A 27,528-nucleotide genomic window follows, 5' to 3' on the forward strand; every position below is an offset into this window, starting at 1 on the left:
GGCTTATTCTTAACATCACCCCCAATAAATGGCCAAGGAACCTGATCTACATCAATTTCAATATCCACACAATCAAACACCAGGCAACCACCAAAAACCATGAGCTAGGAGGCAACTGCTAACAGGAGCATCCTTGACTTGTTGATGATGGAGAAAAGCAAATGAGAAAACATGATCCCAATTCTGCCTTTTTTAAATTAAGAAAGATAAATAGATACTTAGATTGCATGGGGGCGGGAGAAAAATGCCTGGAAGGATACACACCAATATATACAATATTAAATGAGTTCTCTGGGCCAATAGGATCATGGATAAATTTTTTTTTTTTTTGGCTGCATTGGGTCTTTGTTGCTGCGCGTGGGCTTTCTCTAGTTGTGGCGAGCGGGGGCTACTCTTCATTGCAGTGCATGGGCTTCTCATTGCGGTGGCTTCTCTTGCTGCGGGCTCTAGGCGCACGGCTTCAGTAGTTGTGGCATGCAGGCTCAGTAGTTGTGGCTCACGGGCTCTAGAGTGCAGTCTCAGTAGTTACGGCATACAGGCTTAGTTGCTCCGCGGCATGTGGGATCTTCCCAGACCAGGGCTCGAACCCGTGTCACCTGCATTGGCAGGCGGATTCTTAACCACTGCACCACCAGGGAAGTCCCATGGATAAATTTTTAAATACCCTTCTTTGAGATACTCTGTATTTCCTCCATTTTCTACAATGATTATAGGTTATTTTGTATTCAGAAAAGTGATGCTGGAAGCATAAAGAATGGTAACCGTGGACCCTGACAGGCAGGGCACCGCTACCCTGTTTGGACTCTATACTGTGTGCTCCATCTCTTCCCCAGATGGATCCACTTTTTGGATCCAAGTCTATGCCACATGCCAGGTTTCTTCTCCAGATCTATTCAACTTTCCGAAATTTTCTGCCCTTTACGTGTTAACAACCCCTTCCTGGGCCCCTTCCTGCCACTGATGATGAATCTACCATCTGTCCCAGCAGCAGACCCGCAGACACAGCTCCGCGGTGGTCCTCTCCTCCTCGGGGTAAGCGTCCTGCAATGGGACAGAGGCCGAGAAATGCCTGGGAGGCCGCGCACCCCTGGTCCAAATGCAAACCGTAAAGGGTGTGTGCTGACGTGCTTTTTCTTGGAAGAGGACCCATGGTTTCATCCACCTCCTAACGGGGTCCGCGATGCAAGAAAGTGCTGAGCGCACCCCACCCCAAAGGAGGGTGTGGGCTCTTGGTGGAAGCACGAAGTACCGATGTCAAGTTCCCTGGCTCCCCCACCTCGCTGGTCCCGCGTCCTGGTACAGGAGGGCGGAGATGGTTTTTGAGCGTCTCCCTTGGCGTCCCGCACGGCACAGAAGCAGCAGGTCAGCGGGACCAGATCCGAGTATCAGATCCTCCAGATTCCTGCCACTGGACGGAAAGAAGCGGTGGTTTCACACAGTCTTGCCCCCGCTTGGCCCCGACAGTGAAATGTTTAGAAAACCCGCCCAGGGAGGTTGTGGTTCCTGGCGGGCCGCCCGGGGGCTCGGCGCTGGGAGGGTTCCCCCAGCCACGAGCTCCAGAGCTGTTGACAATTCCTGCGGGTGGGAGATGGATGGAAGCCCGCGGAAGTAGCTGAGTTGCTTTGTTTTTCTTTTAGAAATCACCTGCATTTTATTTTTAGCCATTTTCCGAGCCACTTGATGAAAAGGGGAATGAGTGGCATCGTGGGTAGTATCTTTTTGCATAAAAATTGAGGTGTGATTACCAAGTAACAAAGCTAATCTTTTTTCTTTCTTATGAACTGACTCTAATCTGAAAGCCGTTACAAAACTGGCAGCGTTTCTGAGCTAAATATGCACCTGCCAGAGTGAACGTCTTGAAGTTGAATGCTTGCTGGCAGGCGTGAGCGCCAGTTCATCCTTTGATGAAAAAAAAAATAGTGTTCTGACTTAGGGGACCCCGTACTGCAGGACCCTGGGAATGCAACCAAGCCCAGGTTCTGCTCGTCCTTCACCTGGCCTGATCATTTCTCATCCGTTTCAAGTCAACACGTCTCCTGGTTAACGGCTCTACCCAGGACCTTAAAATGCAAACCTTTCACCTTAACGAAATTTTCCTCCTTGCTGGGAAGGCGGTGGTTTTGCTCCCCAAGCCCTTCGTTGCATTTTCCTACCCTGGGAACACGTACCCCCGTTTTCTTTTGGGGATAAAAGATCCTCTGTCCCGTGTCCTCGGCTGGCGCTTAGGGGTACGGAGAAAAAGCAAGAAGTAGGTGCGGGAAGAGTGGAGATTCGGGAAGTGGGGGGGGGGGGGGGCTTCTGTCCTCGAGGGCCCATGTGGGTGAACGTGAGGAACAGGCTGTGGTTGAGCTGAGTGAGGGGGGAGGCCTGAGAATCAGCGGCGCGGGCGGGAGTGGGAACCAGCGTCTGAGCCAGGTTCCCCCCCGACCCCCGGGGACATGGGAGCCATGGGCAAGCCTCTAGTTACCAGCCTCCCATCCTCCACGTGTATCCATGGTAACCCCCTTGTTTCTCTTGGTCTCCAGTGGAAGGACTGAAAGTGGTGGAGGTTGAGAAATGCAAGAGTGACATTAAAAAGATGAGGGAGGAGCTGGCAGCCAGAAGCAACAGGTAAGGTCCGCGCTGGGCAAGCCGCGGCGGGCGGCCAGGGGAGAGCTCTGCGCGGCCATGTGGAGCCAGTGTTGGGGGGGCCTAGGGTTTTTTTTCCCCAAAAGCAAAGCTGGAGAATCCCAGCTCTGGCTGGGGTGGGCAGCGTCTGGGATTTGCTTTTCAATTACACGGCTTTCTTACCATAAAAGAGAGTTTATGGCAGAGGGAGGCTGGGAGGATGACTTCACAGAAAAGGAGAGTGATCTTCTTGCAGATCAAAGTGTTAGGATTCACGGCCCCAACGTGAACAAAGTTGGCGTCGATTTTTTGAAAAGGGGAACGATAAAAGGAGTAAGGCCTTTGGCTTCCAGGGGACGAGTGTCCTGGTGTCCCGGAGGCCCCAATCCCGTGCGGACGTCCCCATAGCACAGAGCGGCCCGTCAGGGGAGCGATGCCACGTTCTGGACACAGAAATCGCTTGTCCTGCGGAATAAGGGTCCCTCCACACATGCCCCTGGAGAGCCAGGGTGAGGTGGCCCAGGCTGCCGAAATCCATGAAAAACATGCCCCAGGCATTTTTTGGAAAGTGGGGCTTGGGCTACAGCCAGACCCTTTGCCGAAACCGTGGTTAAAGCAGATGTTCAGGTCAAGGGCAGAGATGCACCACGTCAGCCACGACGATGCTGGATGTTGCACACATGGAGTGCTTGCTGTGTGCGGGGCTGTACCGAGTGCTCTGCTGGCGGGACCAGCTTGCACCTGTCTGCTCTCCTGCGTTGCTTCACGCCTGTGGTCACCCGTCCAGAGACCGCATGGTGACGGTGTGGCCTGTCACCCCCCGAACGCCACGCCACTAAGGAGGCTGAGGTGACAGCTGGGGCTCAGCGGGATTTAACGGGACTGATGAACCTACGAACGGCCCTGTGCAAGCGCACCAAATTGTCTTACGAGGCCACCCAACATCTTGAAGATCATTTCCTAACTTTTCAAAATTGAGGGCAACCTGCTTCCTGCAGAGTGGGGCTGCATGCAAGGGCCTTCGGTGCAGCAGGGGAAGGGGAAGCTGGTGGTCGCAGGGGAGGGGCGGGGCTGGCGGCCTCAGGGCGGGCTCGGGGACTAGCCTGACGGGGCTCCGAGCCTGTTGGTGCGTGTCTTCCAGGGACCACGCCACGTTCGTGGCCCGCTCACTTGTCAAGTATTTTGGACTTCGGGATGTCTCATCCCATTGGATTTGGGGGAAGTCGGGCAAAGGAGTTCGTGACGACAGGAAATTGTGAGTGAATAATTCGTCCTCACCGTCCCTGAAGCGGAAGGCTCTATGGGGTCAGGAGACAGAGCCCTCACGTGACCCAGTAAGAGCCCTGGAGCTGCCCGCGCAGCCCCGCGGCTGGGCCCCGGCTCAGCAGCTGGAAGGAGGCCTCTGGTCACGGGGTCATCCTCGGGCTCAGGATCTGGACGGCTCAGCTTAGCCCTCTGGCTGCCACGTGCTGGACCTCCGTCCTGTGGCCAGTCCTAACGCCCAGGGGAGAAAAGCTAATTAGCCAGGCCCTGTCCCGGCCGCTCTGCGACCAGCCTCAGACTGGCGGCCCGTGGCCGAGTGCCGTGTCTGCTGTGGCGAGCGGGTGGTGCCCCGGGGCCCCGTCCCCCACGTTCCCTCTGTAGGGTCCCCTCACCCATAAACACGCTGCAGGCACACAGCCCACAGAGCCCTTGCAGGAGGCGGGGTTTTGGTTTTGGTTTTGGTTTTGGTTTGAGGTATAGTTGATTTACAGTGTTAGGTTAGTTTCAGGGGCATGACACAGTGATTCAAAAGCAGAAGGTGTGTTACAATGAGGCCTCTCGTGCCTTCTCAGATGATTCAATCCTGCCACCTGCCCAGAGCAGCCGGGCTGAGTCAGGAGCCCCCGCCTGCTGGTCCTGCCCCGCCGGCCGTGTGGCAGGCGCCCTCCACCGCCCCTTCTGGAAGAGCCAGGCTGGGGCAGGGGCAACGTGATGCCCCTGCTGTGCTTTCTGGCGCTCACTGCCCTGCGGGTCAGGTTGCAAGAGGAAAAACAAATTTTCGTCCTAGTGGTATTAGTTTCCTGTGGCTGCTGTAACAAAGCACCACAAACTGCAGGGCTGAAAACAATAGGAATTTATTTTCCCACAGTTCTGAGGGCTAGAAGTCTGAAATGAAGGTGTCAGGAAGGCCACGCTCCCTCTGAAGGCTCCCGGGGAGAATCTGTTCCAGGCCTCTCTCCCAGCTTCTAGGGGTTGTCAGCAATTCTTGGGGCTCCTTGGCTTGTAGAGCACCACTCCAGTCTCTGCCTCTGTCTCCACGTGGCGTTTTTTTTGGTATGTGTCTGTCTCTGTGTCCAAATGGCCCATTTTTAAAAAGACACCAGTCACATTGGATGAGGGGCCACCCTACTTGGTGTGACCAGTCTTAACTCATTACATCTGTTACAGCCCTATTTCCAAATGAGGTCACAGTCACAGGTACTGGGGGTTAGAACATCAACATATGATTCTTGGGGGACACAATAGGCCATGTGGAGAAGACCTGCCCGATTTCAGAGCACAAGGGAAGCAAGATGTCCCTTGCAGGCACCCGTCTGGGGCAAAGTGGGCAGAGCCGGGGCTCATCCAAGTAATGAAGCCTCTTCCACGCCTGCCCCCCGCCCCCCCGCAAGAAGTATCAGTACATTTTTGGAACTCACAGTGCTGTGATCCAAAGAGGAGCCTTCCCTGTGCCCCAGCCGCTTCCAGAGCCATGTCTTCTCAGCAGGCAGTTTTCACAGCAGCCCACGTAGGTGAGAGACGGGTGATTGTGACTCTTCAGTCGAAAACAGAATGGGGTAAAGTCTCAAACAGTGCTGACACCCTGCGAAAAAAGAAATGCAGTCTCCTGGGCTCAGGGCTAATCCACAGCAACATCACCCCGCTGGGACCCTGGCCCAGGAGCCTAGCACCCCTTTGTGCCCCACACAAACAGCCCTGCCCTTTTCTTTATGGAGAAATTAACTCAGATGGAGGATGAGCCGCTTGCGCTGCCCCTCGTCTCTGTTGACGGCTGGGTTCCATCTTAATCACGCAAGGGGGCTGTGCAGTCATTCAGCGTCCTGGGACCAGGCTCGTTACCTGGGGGGGAAGTCGCACAGCTGAGCAGCTCTTTCTGAGGATGTCAACCCAGCCGGGCGGTGATCCTGCCTCTGGGGGGCGGAGAGGGGAACAAAGGCACCAGCCCGGCTGAGCTCAGGTCTGTACCCACTCGGGTGGCCAGTGAGCCTGAAGTGATGACCACCTTCATCCACCCACAAGCACACCCCAGCGTGGCCTCGGAGCCGGGGGTCTGCATGGACCAGAACCGCCCTTCCCTAGGGAATAGGGATGGCAGTTGGGTCAGATGAGGCGCAGGCCCACAGACACCCTTGGAACAGGCTGCACTCCCCTGAGACACAGGCCTTGGGTTTCTCTTGGCTTTTTCCCTAAGAGGAAAGAGGGAGGATTGGCGGCCCACATTCAGGGCAGGGCCCGGCCTCGCCGAGCACGTGTCCGCAGAGTGGAACTTGCTGGCTCACCCCAGTAGGGGGGCTGCAGGAACACGGGGCGGCATCTGAGGGCTCTGGGGTCTGTCATCTCCGCTTTCATCCCAAACAAATGGCCTTGACCACTGGACTGAGCCCCAGGAGGGGGGAGGCTGGGAGCGCAGAAAATGAAAGCAAAAACCAGGCCCAAAGAGAAAGAAAAGAAAAGACGCCGTGCCAGCTGCTCTGTCAGCTGGAGGATGCTGGTTCCCGTGGCGACGGGGCGCAGAGGGGGCAGGCAGGGCTGCCTGGCCGAGGTGGGCAGGCCGCGGCAGGACCTCCCAACGCTGGGATTTTCAAGGAAACAGTGGATTCCAGCAGTCAAATCATCTTCGGTGGTGGAAGCTTACACAGCTGTCCTGGGAAAGGCACGGGACTGACCTGCCCAGCACGTGTGTGGATGTTTGTACAAAAGAGGTTAAAAGCAGGAAAGAAATCATGACGATGGCTACCTACACTCTTAAGTCACAGACCAAGTTCTCACTGCTCAGACGTGTGTGTGTAAATGGGAGTTCTCGCTTACAAGGGCGACCACGGAAAGCGTTTGGTTGGCGCGCTTTCTTGGTTCATTTTGTTACCCTTTTGCTAAATCTGTCTTAAAATCCCGCTCCATACACGAAGCTGTCTTCAGCAGCTCGGATGATTTTCGCAAGCATCGGGTGGAGGGAAGGAATAGCAGCACGCCAAGAAAGTAATACTGAGGCTCTTTTTCCAAAAAGGAAGCGGGTGTATTATTCTGAGTTTGCAAGTGGCATAGCCACCTTGTCAAACCTCCAGACTATACTGATGAGGGGGCAAGTCAGTAATAATAACAGGGACCACGACGCTCCCAGTCAAAACCCAGCCCTGAGCTTCCCAGATGTTCTTCTACGCACAGACAGCCAGTTTCGAAAAACAGCTACGAAATACTGTTGTAATTTTTTTTCATTTACACCACTGTAAACAATCAGTAGATGAAAATGCAGCCTCAGACATTTTTCCAGAAGGCCGCAGTCCAGCATTCATTTTCACCCACCCAATGAGTTCTTTTCTCCTCATTCTGTGGTCAATTGTTTTGCAGTACCTTTCAGGACATACTGTAGGCAACGTTTCTTTTTCCCTTTTCACCCAACATTCCCTCACTTCACATAATACTCATAATTAAAGGTGACATAATAGTCTTCCCTGTTGAAGCACCACAATGGTTTAAATTATTTCCCACTGGGGGACGTTCCGGTGGCTTCTAGTTCGGTTTTGTGTTTTTGCAGCAACAGATAACACTGTGATGAATACCTTCAAGCTGTTTGCTTACGTCTAATTCTTTCCTTATGATAAATTCTCCAGAGGAGACTTGCAGCTTAAAGGATGTGAATTTCTTTACAGCTCTTACAGTACGGTATAAATTGCTCTCCTGGAAGATGGAAGTTTATTTACAAACTGCATGAGCTTCTGTGCTGGCCCCATCCCCAGCCTGGGAATCTCACGCAAGGCAGGGGCAGGGCGAGGAGCGGGGTGTTAGACCCACGCCCCACCCACACTGTGCTCCCTATTTGAGGTGGGGGGACTTCAAGTTCCTTCCAGAGGAGTTAAGGTGCCCACGTGGGCTGGGGGCCCAGGCACTGCCAGCTCTCCTGGAGCAGCCCCGACCTGCAGTCACTGGCTGTGACCCCCTCGGGCCAGCACACTCGCCCCTGATGTCGGAAGGGGATGTCCCTCCAAAACCACGAGGCTCCTTTTGTTCTGTTCTTTTGTTTTGTTTTGCTTTTGTTGCTGCAACCCGAGGCATATGGGATCTTAGTTCCCCGAAAAGGGATAGAACCTGGGCCCCCTGCATCAGAAGCGCAAGTCTTAACCACTGGACCGCCAGGGAAGTCCCTCTTCTGTTCTTCATGCCTTGATGTTAAGGAATGAAAAGCAGAGTCAGAGATCAAACTCGCCTCTCAACGTGTGTCTAAGGGGAACAGTTGGGGGCATCCTGAAAGTCTATCACAGGAGGCAGGATTGATGACCTTACGAGGTCCACCACGCCCGAGGTCCCAAGGAGGCCTTGCTTTTTGATGAGGTCGAGCTCTTTGAAGCAGCAGCAGTGCGTTTGTGACATGGTAGTGGAAAAAGCAAGTTGCCAGAGAGCAAGCTTGGTACAATTCCATCCTTATTTAAAAGGACCAGGGGCTGTCCGTGTGTGTCCATACCTAGGAACATTCTGGAAAGGTACCCCAAACTTAACAGAAAGCATTGCCAGGTGTGAGATTTAGAGGAAAGAAGTGGGTGAAAGGGGACTTACTTTTTTTTACTTTGCTTCTGTGTTTTTTGAATTTTTTAGAATAAACGTATTTTACTCTCATCATTTAAGAGAGATTTTCAGGAGCGTCTCTAAAATGAAGACACCATGTTTGCTGAGAGCTCAGTATTATCTCAGGAGGTCCAGGCAGGGTCTTCGGGGTTTAGCAACGAGGCGTCACTGGCTTTATGACTTATTCTTCTGTAACAAATAAGACCAAAGGGGTTTGTGGGATGCGGATTGGGTTGGGTTTTGCGTTTCTCGGTTTTGCTCCGATGAGGTCCCCGCAATCCACCGCCCAAGTGACACCAAGACCAAGGCGGCAGTGCCAGAAACAATCTTTGCTTTTCCCTTCAGGACCAGCTGCCCCTGTAAGTACAGTTTTTTGGATAACAGCAAGAAGTTGACATCTCGACGCGATGTCCCCGCTTATCCCAAGGTAAGGTGACATCCTGCCTCTGAAGAAACCACAGCCATTGTCCACAGCCTCCCACCCTCGGCCCCCCTGGCCTCCCAACCCGGCCCCTGCCATCTGCACATCTGCAAAACCAGCTCCCGCCAGGGCCCTGGGCTGTGGAATGCTCCCATTATTCTTAGGCAGGATATATTTTCTCTTTGACGTTTGTTTAGCCACAGTGGTCCCAGACCAAGCTTACTGTGCCGAGAGATTGGAGCTCCTCCCCGGTGTCCAGCCAGCCCCCATCACCGACTCAGTGAACAAACGGTTATGTGCAAATGTTACTTGAAAGAACTTTCATTTTTAACTAAATTATTAAAAATCTGCTTTGCTGCATCTCCTGTCCCTGAACAACATGTAGTTGTTGTGAGAAGTTTTGCTTTTTGGTCACAAAGGATTTCTCAGTTACAAGAGAACCTCGGCCCTTGTTAGAGCAGCAGTGCCCTGGGAACGGGGGTAGGGTTCTTCAGACAGCTGCAGAAGAGGGGTCCGGTGATGGTGGTCCCCCATCTCACAACGCCTGCAGCTGGTGACTGAGCAGGATCCTGGCTCCACTGTTCTTTGCATTCTCTCCCACTAAGATTTGGGCTTCACAGTGGCCAGGAGCCTGCACACAGGGCACCTGGCCGTGCCCAAGGCCACCCCCCACTGTTCCCACGGCAGCAAAGAACCTCCCAGAGCCTCCCTGCCAGGGGGTTCCCCAACTCGGATACGAAAGACAAGCTAAATACTGTCCAAGGTTTTCACGTGGACACGAGTGCCCTGCCCCATAGGAATACGTGACCCACACCTCAGGATCCTGCCCCAGGGAGCCACGAGGCCCAGCTTAGGTCCAGAGCAAAAGGTGCCAGTCCTCCACAGTGGTTCCTTTTAAAAAAAACAAACGGAAAGACCTAGGAGACGACTATATCTAATTCCAAAACACCGTGACTATCTTGGGTCTAAAATCTTCCGTTTCCTCTGACAACGTAATCTAAACTCCGGTGTTCCGTAGAACCAGCGCCTGCCCCCCAGCAAGCCGGGCTGTTATAGCCCACGGCTAAACCAGGGACAGTGTCCAAAAGCAAACCTCAAAATAGCTTCTTAGCCACTATTTGAATTTATGCCAAGTACAAATTTTTTCCCTTGATTTCACTTCACTGTATTTTTTAAAGTCAGGTTTCTCGGGATGTCATTAGCATGCAGTCAAGTTCAGCTTCTGCAGTGCGGAGCGCTATCAAGTGTGACAGGCTTACGTGGTCACGTACCCTCCGCCACGGTCACGGGGTGAACGTTCTGTCTCCCCCAAACGCCCCCTCGTCCCCTGTGCGGTCGTTCCTGGCGCTCTGCCCCTGAGCACCGCTGGTGGAATGTCTGTCCCCGTAGTTTTGAGCCCTCCAGAATTCTCGTGGGTGTAGCCTTTGAGAAGGTAGCCAGGTGTCCTGACAGGGGCGCAAGCGGAGACGGGAGAAGGCACGGCCGGCCTTTGTCTCAACCCAGAGGCCCCCGTGGCCGCTCACAGTGCTTTCCTGTCCCCTCCAGTACCTGCTGTCCCCCGAGACCGTAGACGCCCTGCGGAAGCCCACCTTCGACGTCTGGCTCTGGGAGCCCAACGAGGTGAGTGCAGGAGCCGCCTGGGACCGGGACCGGCCTTCGGGAACCAGACGGGAGCGGCCCCTTCGCTCTTCTCCTCGGCTTCTCCTCTGTCTTCTTTGTCTTTCAACTTGATTCTCCAGGTTTGCAGCCAAACTGCCCCTTGGTGGGCTCGGGAAGGGGCGTCAGAGCCGAGGAGTGGGTGAGCAGCGGGGCCTCGAACCCAGGCTCTGGCTGCTCGGCGCACCCCCTCCGCCCAGCAACCCCCCCGGGCTGCGTCCTGATCCCCGGGGGCCGCTGCCGAGCCTGCAGGGTGCAGGCCTGCCGGGCGTGGGGAGTATTTCAGGGAGGAGCTTCCACTGGAGGTGCTGCTGAGAGTAGGTGACCCGGGCAGCTGTGAGGACTCGGGGACCCCGAGTGACTTTTTACAGCAACACACTTCTTTAAAATTCCCCTTGTGCTGAGAAAACACAAACACGGAGATCGTTTTGTTGTTGTTTAGTCTATAATATCAGTTATACCTTCCTCTCTCTGAACCCGGAGAAAACAAAAAGTCCCTCCATGTGCACATGAGGCCACCAGAACCGACAGACTCTTGCCAGCTTTTTGGTAACATGGAAACCCAGAAAGGCTGCCCGGAGGGGCTCACCCACTTGGACGAGATAAGCAGAGAGACTTCCCTGCGCTCCAGGAGAGGATTGGTGCACGCTGAGCGTTCACCATCCAGGTCGTCCCCGCCTGGGCCTGGACTCTCCTGTGTGAACCGCCTTCCCTGGCTGGTCTCCCAGGATGAGAAAAGCCCCAGCAAGAGGGGCCAGGAAAGTGCAGATCCCGCCTGCACCCCGCCTGGTCCACCCTGAGAAGAGCCATGTGCTGGCCGGCGCCTGAGAAAAGGAACTAGATGACACGTGTGCTCCAAACCGTCCAACCAGTCGGCACGCAGCACCGGAGCTGCAAGTTCAGGGGTGGGGGAGGCATTCTAAGTGTGCAGCTGTCACCTGCCAGATCGATGCGTGATCAGAAATGGGCGTGGTGGAGGGGACCGTGGCAGGAGAAGAGTCAGGTCTTCCAGGAGAAGCATTAGGACCTCTTGTCCCAAAGGCTCCCGCTGAACAGGGGACCCCGCTGGCCTGTCCACGGGCACGTGGACGCACAGGAGCTCAGAACACGCATCCCTGCTTCCAGCAGGTGGGCGAGCACCGCTGCCAAGCACATCTCACGCTCCCCAAAGTCATTCTGACCTCAGCAGCCCACAGGGAGGAAGAGCAAAGCTGGGGCCCTGATGGTGGAACCCCCGCCGTTCCTGCCTCCTTGGAGCACAGGCTGCTTGTGGCCAGAGAGGGAACGCCACCCTCACGTTGCGAGGCGGAAGGATCCACGCATCCGAGATGTGAAGGCGGTCCCTCCACACTCGGGATGTATGTGCAGCCTCCATCAGGACGGGGATGAAAGGAGGGACCAGCCCCCTGCCAGTGGGCTTGGCCTGTGTGGCCGTCTGCCAGCCCAGGCCCTCGCCAGCCCACCTCCGTGACCCCAGGCAGCCTGGGAGGGGTCCCGGTGCTTCCGAAAAGCACCCAGCTGCCCACAGTGGCAAACCAGAGGTGCTCAAAGACGGGAGCCCTGGCCCCTGGGGATGCCGTGAACTTTGGAGTGCAGACAGCAAAGATGAACAGCGGCAGGGACACCCCTGAAAGCTTCAGCAGCCCGCCTGGCCCCCAAAACTGCATCTGGCCACCCAAGAAGCAGCTTGCACCCCGAGAACATCAGGGCTCCCGGGTGGTGGTAGTTCACCTCTCTCCCTTCAAGGGGTGGGTGACGCACCCAGCGTCACCCAGGGGCCCAACGTTCTCCGATCGCAAACCAGGCGGGGAGGTGACTTCCCACTGCTCCGCTCTCGCGGGCTGACCTCTGAGTGCCCCCCCCCCGACGCTGCGTCTGCCGAGCGCGGGCTTGAAGGCTGCGGGGCCGCTCGGTCACCTCATGCGTCCTCCACAGTCAGCATCACCCAGCTGTCCAGCCCAGGGCGCGCCGCGGTGTCAGCGCGCGAGCAGATGCACAGACGCGTCACTCCTGCTCCGAAGCTGCCACATAAGTGGCACCAGATGGTTTTGTCTGCCGATCACATCCGCCTCTTGACTCTGATTTCACAGCAAATATTTCAGCTCCTTGGGGTTGCCCGCAGCTGCGAACAGGCTGGTGGGGCGGGGAGCGGGGCTGTCGGATCCACAGCCCCTCCGGACAGCAAAACCCTGGCTGGGCGCTCGCGCTGCTGGCAAAGCTGGGGGATCCGGGCAGCAGCGGCCAGCAGCCTGGACTCCAGCCCTCCCGCTCTCACCCGGGACCCTGCAGCCCCAGCGCTCTACCGGGGGCTCCTTCAAGGCCCCCGTTTCCAAACTCTGGCACCCGGTCTGCGTCTGTGCTGTGCCCTCGAGGAAGAGCCGTGTGTGGTGGCCATCAAGGACTTTCCATCTGGGACATCATCCCAGTTCTGGGACGGGGTGGGGTGGTTTCCGGTTTCCCCAGTGGATTCTTTGCGAGGCTGGAGAAGTCACCCGGGCTGCCCTGAGCGCACCTCCTGGCCGCTCTTGCTGTTGACCGTCCTCCTCCTGTGCCCGCAGATGCTGAGCTGCTTAGAGCACATGTACCACGACCTCGGCCTGGTCAGAGATTTTGGCATCAACCCCATCACCCTCAAGAGGTGGCTGGTGAGTGTCAGGCCCCCCGTCCCCCCGACACAGTTTCATGGGAATGGACTGTGGGCGCCTTCCTGATGGGCCCAGGCTTCCTTCAGACGGAAGCCACGCTTCCATGAGAGTCCTGCGGGGACGGCCAACCAGTCTCTGCCCATCCCCCTCCCCCAAAACACTCTCTGCTCTGAGGCCCCGGCTCTGGTGAGCGAGAAGATAGTAAGAACCAGGGAGGGTCAAGTGAAGCAGGGCGTTCTAAGTAGCACGTGTATGTGAGTGAGCGTGTTGTGCAGGTGTGTACATGTGTGGGGGGTGTGCAGGTGAGTGTACGTTTGTATTTGTGTGTGTGTGCATGTGATTGTGTGTGAGTGCCGGTGCCTGCATGCTTCTGGGGCGTGTGCATGTATGCGTGCGTGTGAACATGTGTAAGTGTATGCATGTGACTGCATTTGTGTGATTGCCAGGGTGTGTGTGTGAGAGAGTGTGTATTTAGCAGCAGATCTTTCTTTTTTTTTTAATTTATTTATTTTATTTTGGGCTGCGTTGGGTCTTCATTGCTGCACGCAGGCTTTCTCTAGTTGCAGCGAGTGGGGGCTACTCTTCGTTGCGGTGCACGGGCTTCTCATTGCGGTGGCTTCTCTTGTTGCAGAGCACGGGCTCTAGGCACGTGGGCTCAGTAGTTGTGGCTCGCGGGCTCTAGAGCGCAGGCTCAGTAGTTGTGGCGCACGGGCTTAGTTGCTCCACGGTATGTGGGATCTTCCTGGACCAGGGCTTGAACCCGTGTCCCCTGCATTGGCAGGCGGACTCTTAACCACTGCGCCACCAGGGAAGCCCCAGATCTTTCTTTTTAATAAAATACTGCTCACAACCAGATGTTAAAAGCCTGTGGAAGGTTTGATGGTGGCTGGGGACCCAGCGCCCCGCATGTAGCCCCCCAGCTCTCCCCCCAAGCTTCACGGCCCAGCATGGCCCCCCTGGGGACACCTTCCCCGGGGTGGGATCGTGGGGGCCATGGCGTGGCCCCCGGACATCCTCAGGCCCCTGGGCCCCCTGGTGCTCACCCTCGGGAAACGAGAGGGCAGTTGGATGAGGACCAGGCGGGCAGCAGGCAGTTGGCGCCGGGGAGGAGGTGCCAGGAGCTGGGGGGAGGGGTGGGCAGCTGGCCACAGGGCGGACCCTCTCGTCTCCGCAGCTCTGCGTGCACGACAACTACCGTAACAACCCTTTCCACAACTTCCGTCACTGCTTCTGCGTCACCCAGATGATGTACAGCATGATCTGGCTCTGCGGGCTGCAGGTGGGTCTGGGGGAGCCCCCTGCCCAGCTCTGTCAGTGAGCAAATGGGTGCCCACCCCCTCCCCGCCCTAGGGAGAGGCAGGTCCTCCCCCGCCAGGCCAGCGGCCGGAGGGGCTTCATCCACCTGTATCACCCGCTTCCCACCCCACTCCAGCCCCCTCCTCACCCCGTCCCACTCTCTCTCTGATCCAGGAGAAATTTTCCCAAATGGATATCTTGATCTTAATGACAGCGGCCATCTGCCACGATTTGGATCATCCAGGTTACAATAACACGTACGTACGCGGTCTCTTTCTCTCTCTCTTTTTCCCTTGTAAAGGGCCCTCTGGGTATCAGAGGTGAACTTTTCAGCTCAACCCTCTGCCAGTTCCAAGCTGGAGCTGTCAGCCAAGGCCTCCTAAGCCCCCAGCTCCACCCCACCTCTTAGGACATGGCTCGCCGCTTGGGACTTTGTCCGGGGCCTGGGCCTCCCGGGGCAGGACCCTTGGAGGTTACCAAAGCCAGAGGGGCTGCCGTAGCCCTCTGCGTCCGCACCGGCAGAGCCCCGACGGCAGCAGGACCTCCCTCCCCCGAAGCAGGCAGGGACGCCCGCGCACACGTGGACGGGGAGGCGCAGCCCCCCAACCCGGCCTCTGGATCTCATCCCCCGTGGGCAGCCTCCCCAGCCCGTTTCCAACAGGAACAAGGCAGAGGCAGGGGCTGTGACAGCAAGAGCAGGGGTGTGGACGAGCGGGTGGTGGGAGGGTCCAGGGCAGGCCGTGGAGCCAGGAGGACGGGCCGGGCTTTGCTGGAACGTTGGTCCGCTCCCGCCTCCAGGGCGAAGGCTCCAGAGTGCCACCCCACGCACCTGCCAGGGTCCAGGCCGGGTGGCGCTGGTTTGTGTTCCTAGTGACACATTGGTGGCTCTATCGGATTCGTGTATTTGCGTATCGAATATTACTGGGTGGGCGATGACGCCAGGTCTGCCCGAGAAGCATGCCGTCGTTTGTCAGGACCAGAGCGGATTCCAAGGTGTGGACGTTTGTGCCCCTCAGAGGAGGCGTCCCCGTGGGCACCCATCCCCTCAATTCACACTCCGATGACGTGCCCGAACACAGGCCAGCCAAGGGCCGTGCCCACAGCAGCTGGTCCTCCTCCACATACTGAAAACGTTTGCAGGGTGCCTGACCATTCTGAGGGCCCGTGACAGGGGGGCGTTGAGGCCTCCTGGGGATGTCCACTGTTAGGGCTGGAACAGCTTGGAGGTATCGAGATGGAGGGGCCAGGAGAGCCGGGAGAAGCGAGTCCCCGGCACGAGCAGAGTGCGGTCCCCTCCACCCCTTCCGGCCTCCATACACACCCCACCCCCCGCCAGCGCTGCTGCCCTGACTCGAAGGTGCCTCTGAGTGCGGGTGCCCGAGGGCCCTCCTGCTCTCTCCTCCAACCCCAGGTACCAGATCAACGCCCGCACGGAGCTGGCCATCCGCTACAATGACATCTCGCCCCTGGAGAACCACCACTGTGCCGTGGCCTTCCAGATCCTCAGCCAGCCCGAGTGCAACATCTTCTCCAGCGTGCCGGCCGAGGGCTTCAAGCAGATCAGACAGGTGGGCGGGGTGAGAGCACGCGCACCGCAGAGCGGGAGCTACCGGGGGGAGAGTGAGCCCGACCACAGAGCAGACGCCCTCTCTCCCCGTGCCTGAGGCTCCCAAGACCTCCCAGTCCCCCGCCAGGGATCCTGGGCGACCGGCCCTCCTCCCCCACCTCCCCCAAGGCCAAGTGGCGCCCCGGGAAGAGGCGTGTGTTTGGCACACACGCACGGTGTTCCATGGACCTGCAGATCACGGCCACCATTTAACTGAACCCTTTGAGATCGGTCCATTCTCATCTCACAGCCCAGGAAAGTGAGGCTGACACAGGCGCGGTCACTCGCTCAAGGGAGCAGGCCCTGGACAGACACGTCTGCGGCATCCAGCCCAGCAGAACCCCGACCACTGTCCCCTAGGCCCTGCTCTTGTCCCCTGCAGCCCCACCGCCCATTTCAGAAGAGACCTTTCTGCTGCTCGGGGCACATTGGGAAGAGGATGAGGGAGGCCAGCTGTCTGGAGTCAGATGCTTCCAACTCACCAAAAGTGACACCCCCTACACACACAGGAGGTCCCACTGAGCGCAGCCCTGTGCCCCATCCTCTGGCGTGTTCAGGGGAGGGGCGGTGTCAGAGAGATCTTGGAGGAGTGAGGTGGGTTGAATGATAGCCACGCCCCAACCAAAAAAAAAAAAAAGGTATGTTCTCTTCCTGACTCCCCAGGACCTGTGAACGAGTCTTTACAGACATAATTAAATTAGGAGCTTTAGACAAGGTTAGCTCGGATTATCCATGCGGATGTGAAATCCAATGACAGGTGTCCTCATAAGAGACACACAGAGGAGAGATACAGAGAGGCCATGTGACAGCAGGGGCAGAGGCAGGAGTGATGTGGACACCAGCCAAGGAGCGCTGGGGCCACCAGAAACAGGAAGACGTAGGGGATGGACCATCCCGGAGCCTTCAGAGGGGACACCTTGGTCTCAAGACTTGCAGCCTCCAGAACTGCGAGAGGATACCTTCCTGCTGTTGTGTCCCCCAGCATGTGACACTTAGCGCGGCAGCCCTGGGACCCAGACGGGAGCCGTGCCCACCGCGCAGGAGGAGCCCCACGCTGCGTCTATTTGGCGGCGTCTCGGTGGCCTTGCTCCGAGATGCACTAGAGCCCAGGGCCGGGACACACTCCCCTCCCTCCAGGAGAACTGAAAGCTTCACCTTATCAGACAACAGCAGCCTCGTTGCCCATCCTTCCAGCTTCCAGGAAGTCAGCTCAATCAGGGCTGAATTACCGCCCTTGCTGAATCACCGATTCCTGATACAGTTGCCTCCCCTTTATCTGCCGGCTTTCTGGCCTCCCTTCCACGTTTATGGAAACACCCAGCAGGCGCGTGCTACGTGTTGTTCCATTAGCTGCAGTGAGTCTCTCTGTGAACCAGGTAAAGGGGCAAATCCTGAAGAAAGGACCCTGCCTTTGTGCCGCCCCTGATGGCTGCCGGGTGAGGGACCTGCCGGGGACTCGGCCCAGAGAATTCACGCAGCTGAGCCCCTTTGTGGGTGGAGTCGTCAGAGCAGCCCCCCGCTCCTGCTGGGGGAGCTGCACCCCAGCGGACGGGGCCTTCCTCGTGCCGCCCGCCACGGGGACGCAGGGTGATCTTGCCCCAGACCCCTTACTGACGTTAACACTTTCTAAGGGCAAAATCCGTTGTCCCAATTGTTAATTTTCGTCCTTGAATATTTTGAGGGATAACTCGTCATAGGAATAGATCCTTCACTAATAATACAATTAAATCTTTACTGAGAAATTGCACAATTCAAAAGGCCAGTGATGCCCCCCCCATTTTTTATCTGTCTTGACTGATTTGAGTTCTGTATTTGATGTTTGTGGTGGTGTTTTCTTGGAAAAGTAGAACACCATACTCAGCACAGTGGTGTGTTCTGTAAATGTTTGTAGGATGGATGGATGGATGGATGACAAGTGGGTGGGTGGATGGATGGATGGATGGATAGGTGGATGGATGGATGGATGGATGGTTGGATGATGGATGGATGGATGGATGGGTGGATGGATGAATGGATAGGTGGATGGATGGATGGATGGATGGATGGATGGGTGGATGGATGGATGGATAGGTGGATGGATGGATGGATAGGTGGATGGATGGATGGATGGATGGGTGAGTGGACAAGTGGATGGATGGGCAGACAGATAAATTGATGGGTGGATGAGTGGGTTGATGGATGATCATGGTTTCAAATTATGTTATTTCTACTAACCCAATACTGGGTTAACAAGGTCAAAATATTTGTATTAAAAAACTTATTTGGGGACTTCCCTAGCGGTCCAGTGGTTAAGACTCTGCACTTCCAATGCAGGGGGTGCGGCTTCGATCCCTGGTCGGGGAACTAAGGTCCCGCATGCTACATGGTGCGGCCAAAAAAAACAAAACAAAACAACCTTTATTTCATCCTTCCCTACAAATTCGTTAATAGAAGAATGCTATTATATGATCAGACTTTGATCACTCCCAAGCAAGATAAGCACATATAATCACATACAGATTAGATAACAGGAAAAAAATACTCTTGGAAAATAGGTCACTGACCTCCAACAACAAGCTCTGGAAGGAACAAACCATATATCTAAATTACTAAATCAGCGGGAAGCATTTGTCCTTGGCTGAAAGCGGCTGGACTTCGCAAGGAGACACATGCTGAGCCTGCCCTCTGCAGGTGAATGGTCTTGGCGGGCCCGATGCGCTGCCTTCTCCAGGGACACAGCCTGTGTCCGGCACCCCTGGGCTCAGCCCCCGGCCTTCCACTCGCCAGCTGAGGCCTGGGCAGGCTCCCCGGCCTCTCCGGCTCTCGGTTTCTTTATAAAAACGAGGACAGTGGTTCTTAGACACGCCCATGGCGCTGGCATGAGGCCTAGATGAAGTGATGTGAACAGAGGGCTCCGCATACAGCAGGCGCCCACTGAGTAACTGTTGGGATCGTGCCCCGCGTTAACACTTTGCTTTCGCTTCTCAGGGGATGATCACATTAATCTTGGCCACTGACATGGCGAGGCACGCGGAAATTATGGATTCTTTCAAAGAAAAAATGGAGAATTTTGACTACAGCAATGAGGAGCACATGACCCTGGTGAGTGGGCTTGTCTTCCCTCTCTGGGGGCTGGTGAGTGAGCGCCACCCTCCAGCTCAGACTGCAAACCAAAACACCAAAGGAAAATGTGTAACCGCGCCTTGGAACGAGGCGTCGGTAAAGCCGGTTTTCAAAGTCACAGCACTTAACAGGGAAAGCGCCCCCGTCACCCCAGCGGGACCCCCTCTCCTAGTTAAAGCCATCCCTTTCCCATTCCCCCATCTCATTCGGATTTGAAGGTTATAAGTAGGTGAAGGTAAGCCTGCATACAGAGGCCCGGCCAACGCAGGGGAGTGCCAGGCTTGGGAGCAGAGCGCAGAGGGCAGAAGCCAGGGCCACCTTGACATTTGTGTGACTGCTCCCCCCGGGCTGGGGGCGGGAGAGGTGGAGTTCTGCCCTGGTTGCCCCTTGGACCAGCCGGCAGGACTGTGGTTCCCACCCCTGCATCCCTCCCCAGTGTTCAGGCCGTGGGGGGCCGAGGCCAGTGGGCGCCCTCCCTGCTGTTACATGAGGGTCCCCTTCACCCTGGGTCTCTAACACACCTCTTCAGTGCTCTGGGGTCCCAGCACTCTCCATTCGGTGGGGTTTTTTTTCGTTATCTTTTAAACCTCTGCCTCCAGACAATGCCGTCTGTCTACATTTTTTACATATGCTCAACATCAAGAAGATACTTCGGAGCTTTGCAGTGTATAGTTTGTATGACAAAACGTCCGCGTGTTAAAGGGGCTTTCTTACTACTCAGGCCCCTCCAGGAAAGATTCTGATCCTCGGGGGTGCGGGGAAGCCCCGTTCTCCCCCTGCAGCGGGAAGTATGCCCTTGCGGGGGGCAGGGGGCAACAATGCTGGGTTCCCCTCCGCCAGCCTCACCCGCCCTCCTTCCCCCCTGGCCGGTGACGGTGAGTCCAGACGCACAGCGCTGTGGGATGTGTCCCGTGTTGCACAGCTGATTCCAGATCTCTTCTTTCAGCTGAAGATGATCCTGATAAAATGCTGTGACATCTCTAACGAGGTCCGTCCGGTGGAGGTGGCGGAACCCTGGGTGGACTGTTTATTAGAGGAGTATTTCATGCAGGTAGGAGCATCACTCAGCGTCACGCCTCCTGGGCTCGTTAGCCCCTTAACTGGGTTCCTGTTGGAAGCGTGACGGACGGGCCAAGGTGGCCGCCCGCGTCACCTCCGGAAGCCTTCCCAGCAGGCGCACGTGTAATTTGAGACATGAAAGACAGGGACCAACAGGAAAAGCTAATGTCAAACTGTTACCACATTAGTGCCCCTGTTAGCACTAGTTAAACCCCCTCCCCGGGCCCCCCCTCCGCACGACCCTGCAGGCCCAGCAGGCACCTAGTTCGCACTTGCGGCGTCCCCATCTTCCCACGTGGTCACTAACGTGCATGATGCGGATGGTTCCGTTGGTGTATTAGCTGTTTCTCTCTTCCTCTCAGACGATGATCCTGGAAGCTCCCAGATTCCACAGGTGTTTCTTTCTTTAACGTTGTGTCCTCTGCCTTCCCCGTAGAGTGACCGCGAGAAGTCGGAGGGCCTTCCCGTGGCCCCTTTCATGGACCGGGACAAAGTGACCAAGGCCACGGCCCAAATTGGGTTCATCAAGTTCGTCCTGATCCCGATGTTCGAAACGGTGACCAAGGTGAGTGACCATCACCACGAGCTGGTGACACAGCAGTGATAAATACATGTGTGCATGCACATGCACATGTGCACGCACACTCTCACACGCTCACGCGGACACATGTGTGCAGTGGCCGCCTGCCCAACGCCCACCCGAAGCCCCCCATCCATCTTAACACCTGCGTGTTCGAAACAGACCCCCCCTCCTGGCCTCCTGCCCTGCCCCCCGGGCAGCGGCCCAGCAGCAAAGCCGCAGAGCCTCTCGGCCGCCCCTTCCTCGGCCACCCTCCTCCATGGTGTCTCTGGGGCCCCCTCAGGCCCCCGCTTCCCAGGGCACCCGCCAAAGGCCCTGTCAGCCTTTCAACTCCGCCTACAGAAGCCCCTCTAACCTGCCCCCGACCCCGCCCAGCACACGGCCGACACCAGGTTAATCCTCAGCAAGGAGACAGCCTCTGCCTCTCTCCCGAACCTTCCATGGCTCCCCGCTGCCCCCAGCACGGGGCACACAGCCCCCCGCCCTCCCAGCCACTTCCGTCTTGCAGGACGGCCCTCGGCTCCTGGTCCTGCCTTTCTTCAAGCCTCCACCTCTGAGCCCACCCTCCTTGGCCTGGGCGCCCCACGCCCTGCTCAGCAGCCTTCCAGAACTGCCTCAGCACACCCTTCCTCAAGCCCCATGGCTCCGCTCCTCCTAGAACGTGTCTCCTGCCTGCAGCTTCCTTCCTCAGGCTGCGGGGTCTTCCCCGTGGGCACTGGGTGCCAGGGCACAGCAGGGCGATGGTGGCTCCCACGGGTGGCAGGAGCAGGGCTGGGGAAGCACGAGGGGCTGAGGGCTGTGTGCACAGGGCTCCTGGGGCTTGCCGGGGGTCTCGGAGTGGGAGGCGAGCCCCTCAGAGCTGAGTCTCGAAGGTAAAGATGCTCAGCAGGTGGACCCGGGGCGGCAGGAGCTGCAGGGCCAGGCCTGCGCGCGGAGTGAGCGGAGGGGTCCTGGGCCACGCGGCGGCGGGGCGGGGGCGAAATAGCCTCACCCCTCCCGCCCCGGGGCTGCCAGGGCTCTAGTGGACGAGGTTGGTGTTCGGAAGATGAGAGTCTGCAGGGTGGACGGTCGGGGGTTCCTTCAAGCAGAGGGCAGGGGGTGGCTTCTGCCAGGTCCGCGAGGACAGTGTGAGAGCGGGAAGCAGGGACCTGGAAGGGGTGGGTGGGCAGCGAGCGGGGGCTCTCCCTCCCCAGGGGCTCCCAGGAGTCATTGACCAGACGGCCCCACACCTCGGGCACCTTGGATTCCGCCGCAGCCGAGACCCAAGAGGGTCCAAAAGCGCCCCTTGGACAGAAGCACATTTCCTGTGCGGCTTTTGTCCCGGGACGCACGGGACCTGGCACGGTTTTGCTGGAACGTTTTCCGCGAGGATGACCAGCTGTTGAGAGGGCCCGTTTGTTCCCTCGCAGCTCTTCCCTGTGGTGGAGGGGCTCATGCTGCAGCCCCTGTGGGAATCCAGAGACCGCTACGAGGAGCTGAAGCAAAGGGACGACGCCGTGAAGGAGGTGAGCTGGCCTGCCGCGGGCGCGGGGGTCCGCGGGGCCCGCACGGCCCGGCCACACAACCCAGGGGACCCACCAGACGCGAGCGCGTGCGCCCCGCGGAGGAGAGGGGCCAGTCCTCGGGGAACGCACGGCGTGGAGCGCACAGAACCTCGGGCGGAGTCGGTGCCCCGTGGTCGTGATTGCCCACGGGAAGTCCAGAGCGTCACAGCCCCTCGGCTGCCTGCGTCCCCTCAGAGCGGTGCCCTGGCCCCGTGCAGGCCCCTCACCTCCTCCTGGGGCTGACCTCGTGCGGAGGGAGGGCGGCGGAAGAGACGCTCCCCCTGGCACGGGAAAAGCCACCACCACGACCTGGCCACAGGGCTACCACGTGGCAGCGTGGCACCTTGAGGAGGGTCTGGGTCTGGCTCTAGGCTGCTGTTGGGGTTGAGCCCGTGTTTCAGGGAGGTCCAGTTCATAGGCTCAGAGCTGGGGTAGAGGTTTTCAGAAAAGCCCCCGAAGCTGGTCTGGCCAAGGCAGGACCCCAGTGTGTGCAGATCTGCTTCAGGTCCCCCTGCCTCTTGGGACCCCTGGGACCTCCCCCCGTGACATCCAGCCACTTGGGTGTGGCCTCCCTTCCGTCCACCCTCCCACCCCCTCTCTCCGGGACCCATCCCTGCTGCCTCAGGCTCGGTCCCCCTCTGGCCTTGGCCGGTGTCCCCCCGCACCCACCCAAGGACCCCCTTCTGTGCCATTTGTCCTCACTGCGGGCAGGGCCCACCCCGTCTCTGCAGCCAGGAGCTCCCACTGCGCCCCGCTGAGCCTCGGTGCAGCTCTCGACCTCCTTCGTGTACAATGCCGCACGCATTGTGGTTCTCGGTAAATGCTTATGGGTCGATGGGCAATCCAGGCCTGCAGCCGATTCCTCTAGCTGGATTCTTCTCCCAAGAAGTCACAGGCGGGTCCTGAAGCTCCAAGAGCCTAAGAGCAAATGATGCAGAGAACAGATGGAAGAGGCGGTGTCCCCCTGCCGAACCCCCTGACAGGAGGGCTAAAGGGGCCCGACTCCCCAGGGCCAACTGAGAGCCATCAGTGCGAAGGCCTCAGTCTCCAGGTCCCAGGCCAGCTGCCCAGAAGGGCTGCTAGGACCCTCCAGGGCCCCTTCCTGTTCCCAGAAAGAACAGACCCACAGAAGAGGTGAAAGGGCCTCGGACTCCGCACCCACATCCACCAGTGCGCTGGTGCTGCATCTGCGGCCAGCATGAGTGGGAGGACAGTGGCCGCGTGCAGTGAGGCCTCTGACCGCAGGGAAGGTGGCCCGTGCAGAGCTGTTGTCCGGGAAGCTCCCCCAGGCTGTAGACCCCAGTCTCCTCCCATGTCTTAGCATTTGCAGCCCCGGGAAGGTCTTGAGCAGACAAGCAGTCACTCACTCACTGGTTCCTGGAGCCTGATTTTTGCCTTCCCCGTACACTCTGTTCTGGTTACAGCAGAAGGCTGAGAGTCTGACACCTGAGAGCACCGTGTCAAGAGAGGAAAGCAGAGATGGGGGAAAAAGCGAAGGTAATGCTGTTCTGCATGATGTCTCAGTGTATACGGTAGTTCAGACTGAAATGGGGACGGCGTGGAACTCTGGGAAGGAGGGAGGGACGGAGGGAAGGAAGGGAGAGAATCTGAATGTATGAATGTTTTTAAATGAAACGTTTCTTCCTTGCGTATAATCTTTACAATTAGGCTCTGAAAGAAGGGGCCATGCCTTAGAAAAAGATCAATGATTAGCATAGGTACTACTTACAAGGAAAAGCGCTTTTTAAAAGCTTTTCAAAAATAAAGTCTTTGCTTATGTCGCTGCAAGCACTTCCTGCGCGCTTGCGTTTAGTCCAGGTAGAAGGCAAACCAGCCCGTTCGGCCTCCGCGTGGTAAGGTCACACCACACACGTGTATGAGGGTCACTTGGGAGATCCTCGCTTATAGAGCAGTCAGGGTGCAGGGCATGAGAACTGCGTTGGTTTCATAGAGGAGCGGTGCCAGGCCCTGGCATCCAGCAGTCCTTGTTCTGAGTCCGGGCTTTGCTAATTACAAGCTGAGTGACTTGCACAAGCGTCTCAACCTCTCTGAGCCGCAGAGCCCCAGTCTCTAAACTAGAGGCAATAATCCCATTCCTCTTGTTTTAGTGATTAAACGAGCAGAGTGCTGGGGCAGAAGAAGTGCTCATTGTTCGTGTGTGAGCCTGTGACATTTGTGGCATTGCCCGCATGTTTCCGATCCCACAATCACAAACCAGCCGTCTTTTTCCTTTTCCAAGCAGATCATGCCTGAAGAAAGCAGAGTGCTGTGGGCTGCTGTTCTGGACCCGGCCGGCTGGGCTTTGCGGGATCGTCCCTGCAGGGAGAAGTAGTCCTGAGCGTCTGCCACCATGAGATCATGTTTTCTAAGAACCATTTTGTTCACTGATACAACAAAAAAGGACTTCACGATGCTGTACAGAATTTTTATTTTTAAACTGTCTTTTAAATAATATATTCTTATACAGAAATGGGTACTGTCCTTTTTCTTTGGTAGTGTTGTGTATCCCGGGCTGCTTCTGATAAACCACAGGAATCTCCCCCGCTTCCCACGGGGAGACAAAGGACACTGTGCTTTCCTCACCCGTGTGTCTCAGAGTGATGGCCTGAGTGATGAGCTGCGTGCCTCCGTGTAATTCAGCATTAAATGTCACACCGGTGCCCGGAGCGCGGGGCTGTGCGTGTCCTGTTTGTGAGCTGCAAGGGGGATGTTGGGGGCTGCGTCCAGGGACGTGAGGCCGGAGGCAGCTCGGTCAGGCTGCAGGCGGCGTGAGCCCAAGAAATCCACGCGGGGTACCAACTACCACACGCTGGAGCCCGTTTTCAGCATGGGAATTCCACGTTTAAGTGGGCAGATAGGCAAAGGAGCCGCATTTACTCAGCACATTTCAGGGCCCCCGTTTCAGGGGATGAAGCTGTCCTTCTCTTCCTGCCTTTGTTTTAGGGACAAGCACTGGGGACGTCATGGGTGGCCCTGCGCCCACAAGGGGAGACCCAGCCCCAGGCTAGTTCACAGTCGGGCTTCGCAGGTTGTGCACGCCTGAGCTCTCGCCCAGCAGCCCCTCCCCATGTGCTTCCCGGGGCTGTGAGCGCCATTTCTGTCCCCCGAAATCATCTGCTCTAAAAACTGACTTTACAGGCCGTCAGCGTAATCTGAGCTCTGGGGACATTTCATCTGCATGTTGGTTCAGTGTCCTCGGAACATCTATTCCCTCTTGGTGAATTCCAGAATACTACTTCCCATCTTTGAATAATTCATTTCTGAGCTGTGAGACGTTCCATCTCTTCTTGAATTCAGTTCAATTTGGAGAGGGGGCTTGGGTTCCGCCTCTCTTCTTATTTTTGTTTTTCATTTTCATCCTGCTAAAGCCAGTACATACCGCAGCTTTGGCTAAAATACAGCCCAAACTTAGTAGGTGTTTAGATATTGATGCCTTCAACCTGCACATCATCCTATACAGACACTTTATCACCCGCCCTCCCAATCGGTGAGGGAACGCGTTGAATGGTGCCTTCTGTCTGCTGGGTTATGCTGAATGCCTACCTCACCAAACTCTGCCCCTGATCAAACCTCATACAATGATTACTGAATTTAACACTCATGCACACACATGCACAAACACACTTGCACATATACACAGTCACAGGTCCACACACGTCCACACAGGCATACACATATACATGTACCCACACATGCGTACACACATGCTTGCATATACACACAACCACCCATGTGTAATACACATGTTGACACACGCACACATACTTACACATGTGCAATCACACATATGCACAGGTGTCCCCACACAATGCTTCTGTGCACTGTACACATGATCATAATACACATGCATACACATACATGAGCATGCGATGATACATAGGCACATGCGTACTCACATACTTACACAATCGCACGCATGTGTGTCCACATACACATATACACAATCACGTGTACATGCATGTATACACATGCACACACATATACACTTATACAGGCAATCGCATGTACACGTGTGTGTACACATACACACACACACTCACACACTTCATCTGCATTACTGGGTTAGGTTATACCAAGTCCTGGGACAATGGGATCAACAAACAAGAGGAGAGACCGTCCTGGCAGCACCTGTGACAGTCCGGGTCCCTGTGAAGCCAGCCTGGTCCCTTTAACGGGATCCCGTAGAGCATCCGGATCCCACTGAAAGCTGCCCTGAACCTTCTGCTTCAAAAGTGTTTCCACACTGCAGGTAGTTCTTCCCCCATCAGCTGGGCCCGGGGATCATGAGGCCCCACCCTGAGTCGCTTCTCACACGGGACGTCCCTCCCCGTGAGCGGCAGAAAAACCGCCAGCCGCCCCCCTGCTGCACAGACCAGCCCCAGAGCCCGTGGCCAGGGGCCCATCCACCCGGGTCAGCCTGCACACCAGCACCTGGAAGGCCTCCTGCCCTGGGCACCACACAGGCTGGCTGAGTGACCACGTAGGAAACGGAGGGTGGGGAGGAGGAGGGGGCCACTCAGTGTAAAGTCAGAGTGAAGGATAAAGGCTCAGGGCCGAGACCTGCGCGTGGCGTTTTACAGTGGGACGTTGGCCCCATCCTGCAACCCGGCCTCGCCTCCATCACCTTGTGTTCATACAAGGGGAAAAGACAGCGCTCTTTTCAGTGGCTTTTCTCCCCCAGGAACTTCTCTGAGCCGTCAAGGAATGACGCACGTGTCAGACAAAGACTGGATCTCATAAACCCCGACAAATCCCCCTCCTAACGTCATCCTGGGAGCTCAGCTCTGAGGGCGCGCTGCCCTGGGAACACAGCTGCGGCCGCCCGCTTCTCCACCGCCATCAGAAAGGCCGTGCAGCCGCTTGTCATTTCAGCTCTGACCTCACAGCTAAGAAGGAAGAAAGGAGAGCTTCCTCTGTCTAGATGGTGTCCCCATGGCCCAGTGCCCCTACCCCGCTGTCTCATGCTGCCCGCCGTGTCTCAGACCACGGGCACCTCCCGTGGACTCCTCCATCCATGATTTCTGAGGCCAGCGTGACATCTTTAACCAAATCACGCGGGAAAGTCAATTCAGTGTGAGGGTTGAACAAACACCACACACACTAAGTACTTAACCCTGGATGAGCAGGCATCGGTGGGAACGGTCAGCTCGCAGGTCACTTCCGGCAGCGAAGAGCCAGGCGCCACAGAGCTG

General features: G+C 56.9%; 1 protein-coding gene across 6 annotated transcripts in view; it reads left to right on the plus strand.

Moving 5' to 3' along the window:
- PDE9A (phosphodiesterase 9A) overlaps positions 1 to 24,862 on the plus strand; it is a 99,483-nt gene extending 74,621 nt beyond the window's left edge. The window contains exons 7-19 of one of the 6 annotated variants that reach the window (XM_057545498.1): positions 2,526 to 2,610; positions 8,773 to 8,854; positions 10,394 to 10,468; positions 13,063 to 13,149; positions 14,324 to 14,428; positions 14,620 to 14,702; positions 15,857 to 16,013; positions 19,019 to 19,132; positions 20,100 to 20,204; positions 20,649 to 20,777; positions 22,202 to 22,297; positions 23,761 to 23,833; positions 24,576 to 24,862. In XM_057545498.1, coding sequence (XP_057401481.1) covers positions 2,526 to 2,610; positions 8,773 to 8,854; positions 10,394 to 10,468; positions 13,063 to 13,149; positions 14,324 to 14,428; positions 14,620 to 14,702; positions 15,857 to 16,013; positions 19,019 to 19,132; positions 20,100 to 20,204; positions 20,649 to 20,777; positions 22,202 to 22,297; positions 23,761 to 23,833; positions 24,576 to 24,589 — 1,205 coding nt within the window. In that variant the 3' untranslated portion in view covers positions 24,590 to 24,862. The remainder of the gene's footprint in view (positions 1 to 2,525; positions 2,611 to 8,772; positions 8,855 to 10,393; positions 10,469 to 13,062; positions 13,150 to 14,323; positions 14,429 to 14,619; positions 14,703 to 15,856; positions 16,014 to 19,018; positions 19,133 to 20,099; positions 20,205 to 20,648; positions 20,778 to 22,201; positions 22,298 to 23,760; positions 23,834 to 24,575) is intronic. The other 5 variants (XM_057545499.1, XM_057545500.1, XM_057545502.1 and 2 more) reach the window with 5 other exon arrangements.
- Positions 24,863 to 27,528: the final 2,666 nt, after the last annotated feature.

Source organism: Balaenoptera acutorostrata, chromosome 4 (genome assembly GCF_949987535.1).
Source record: "Balaenoptera acutorostrata chromosome 4, mBalAcu1.1, whole genome shotgun sequence".
Classification (NCBI taxonomy): Eukaryota; Metazoa; Chordata; class Mammalia; order Artiodactyla; family Balaenopteridae; genus Balaenoptera; species Balaenoptera acutorostrata.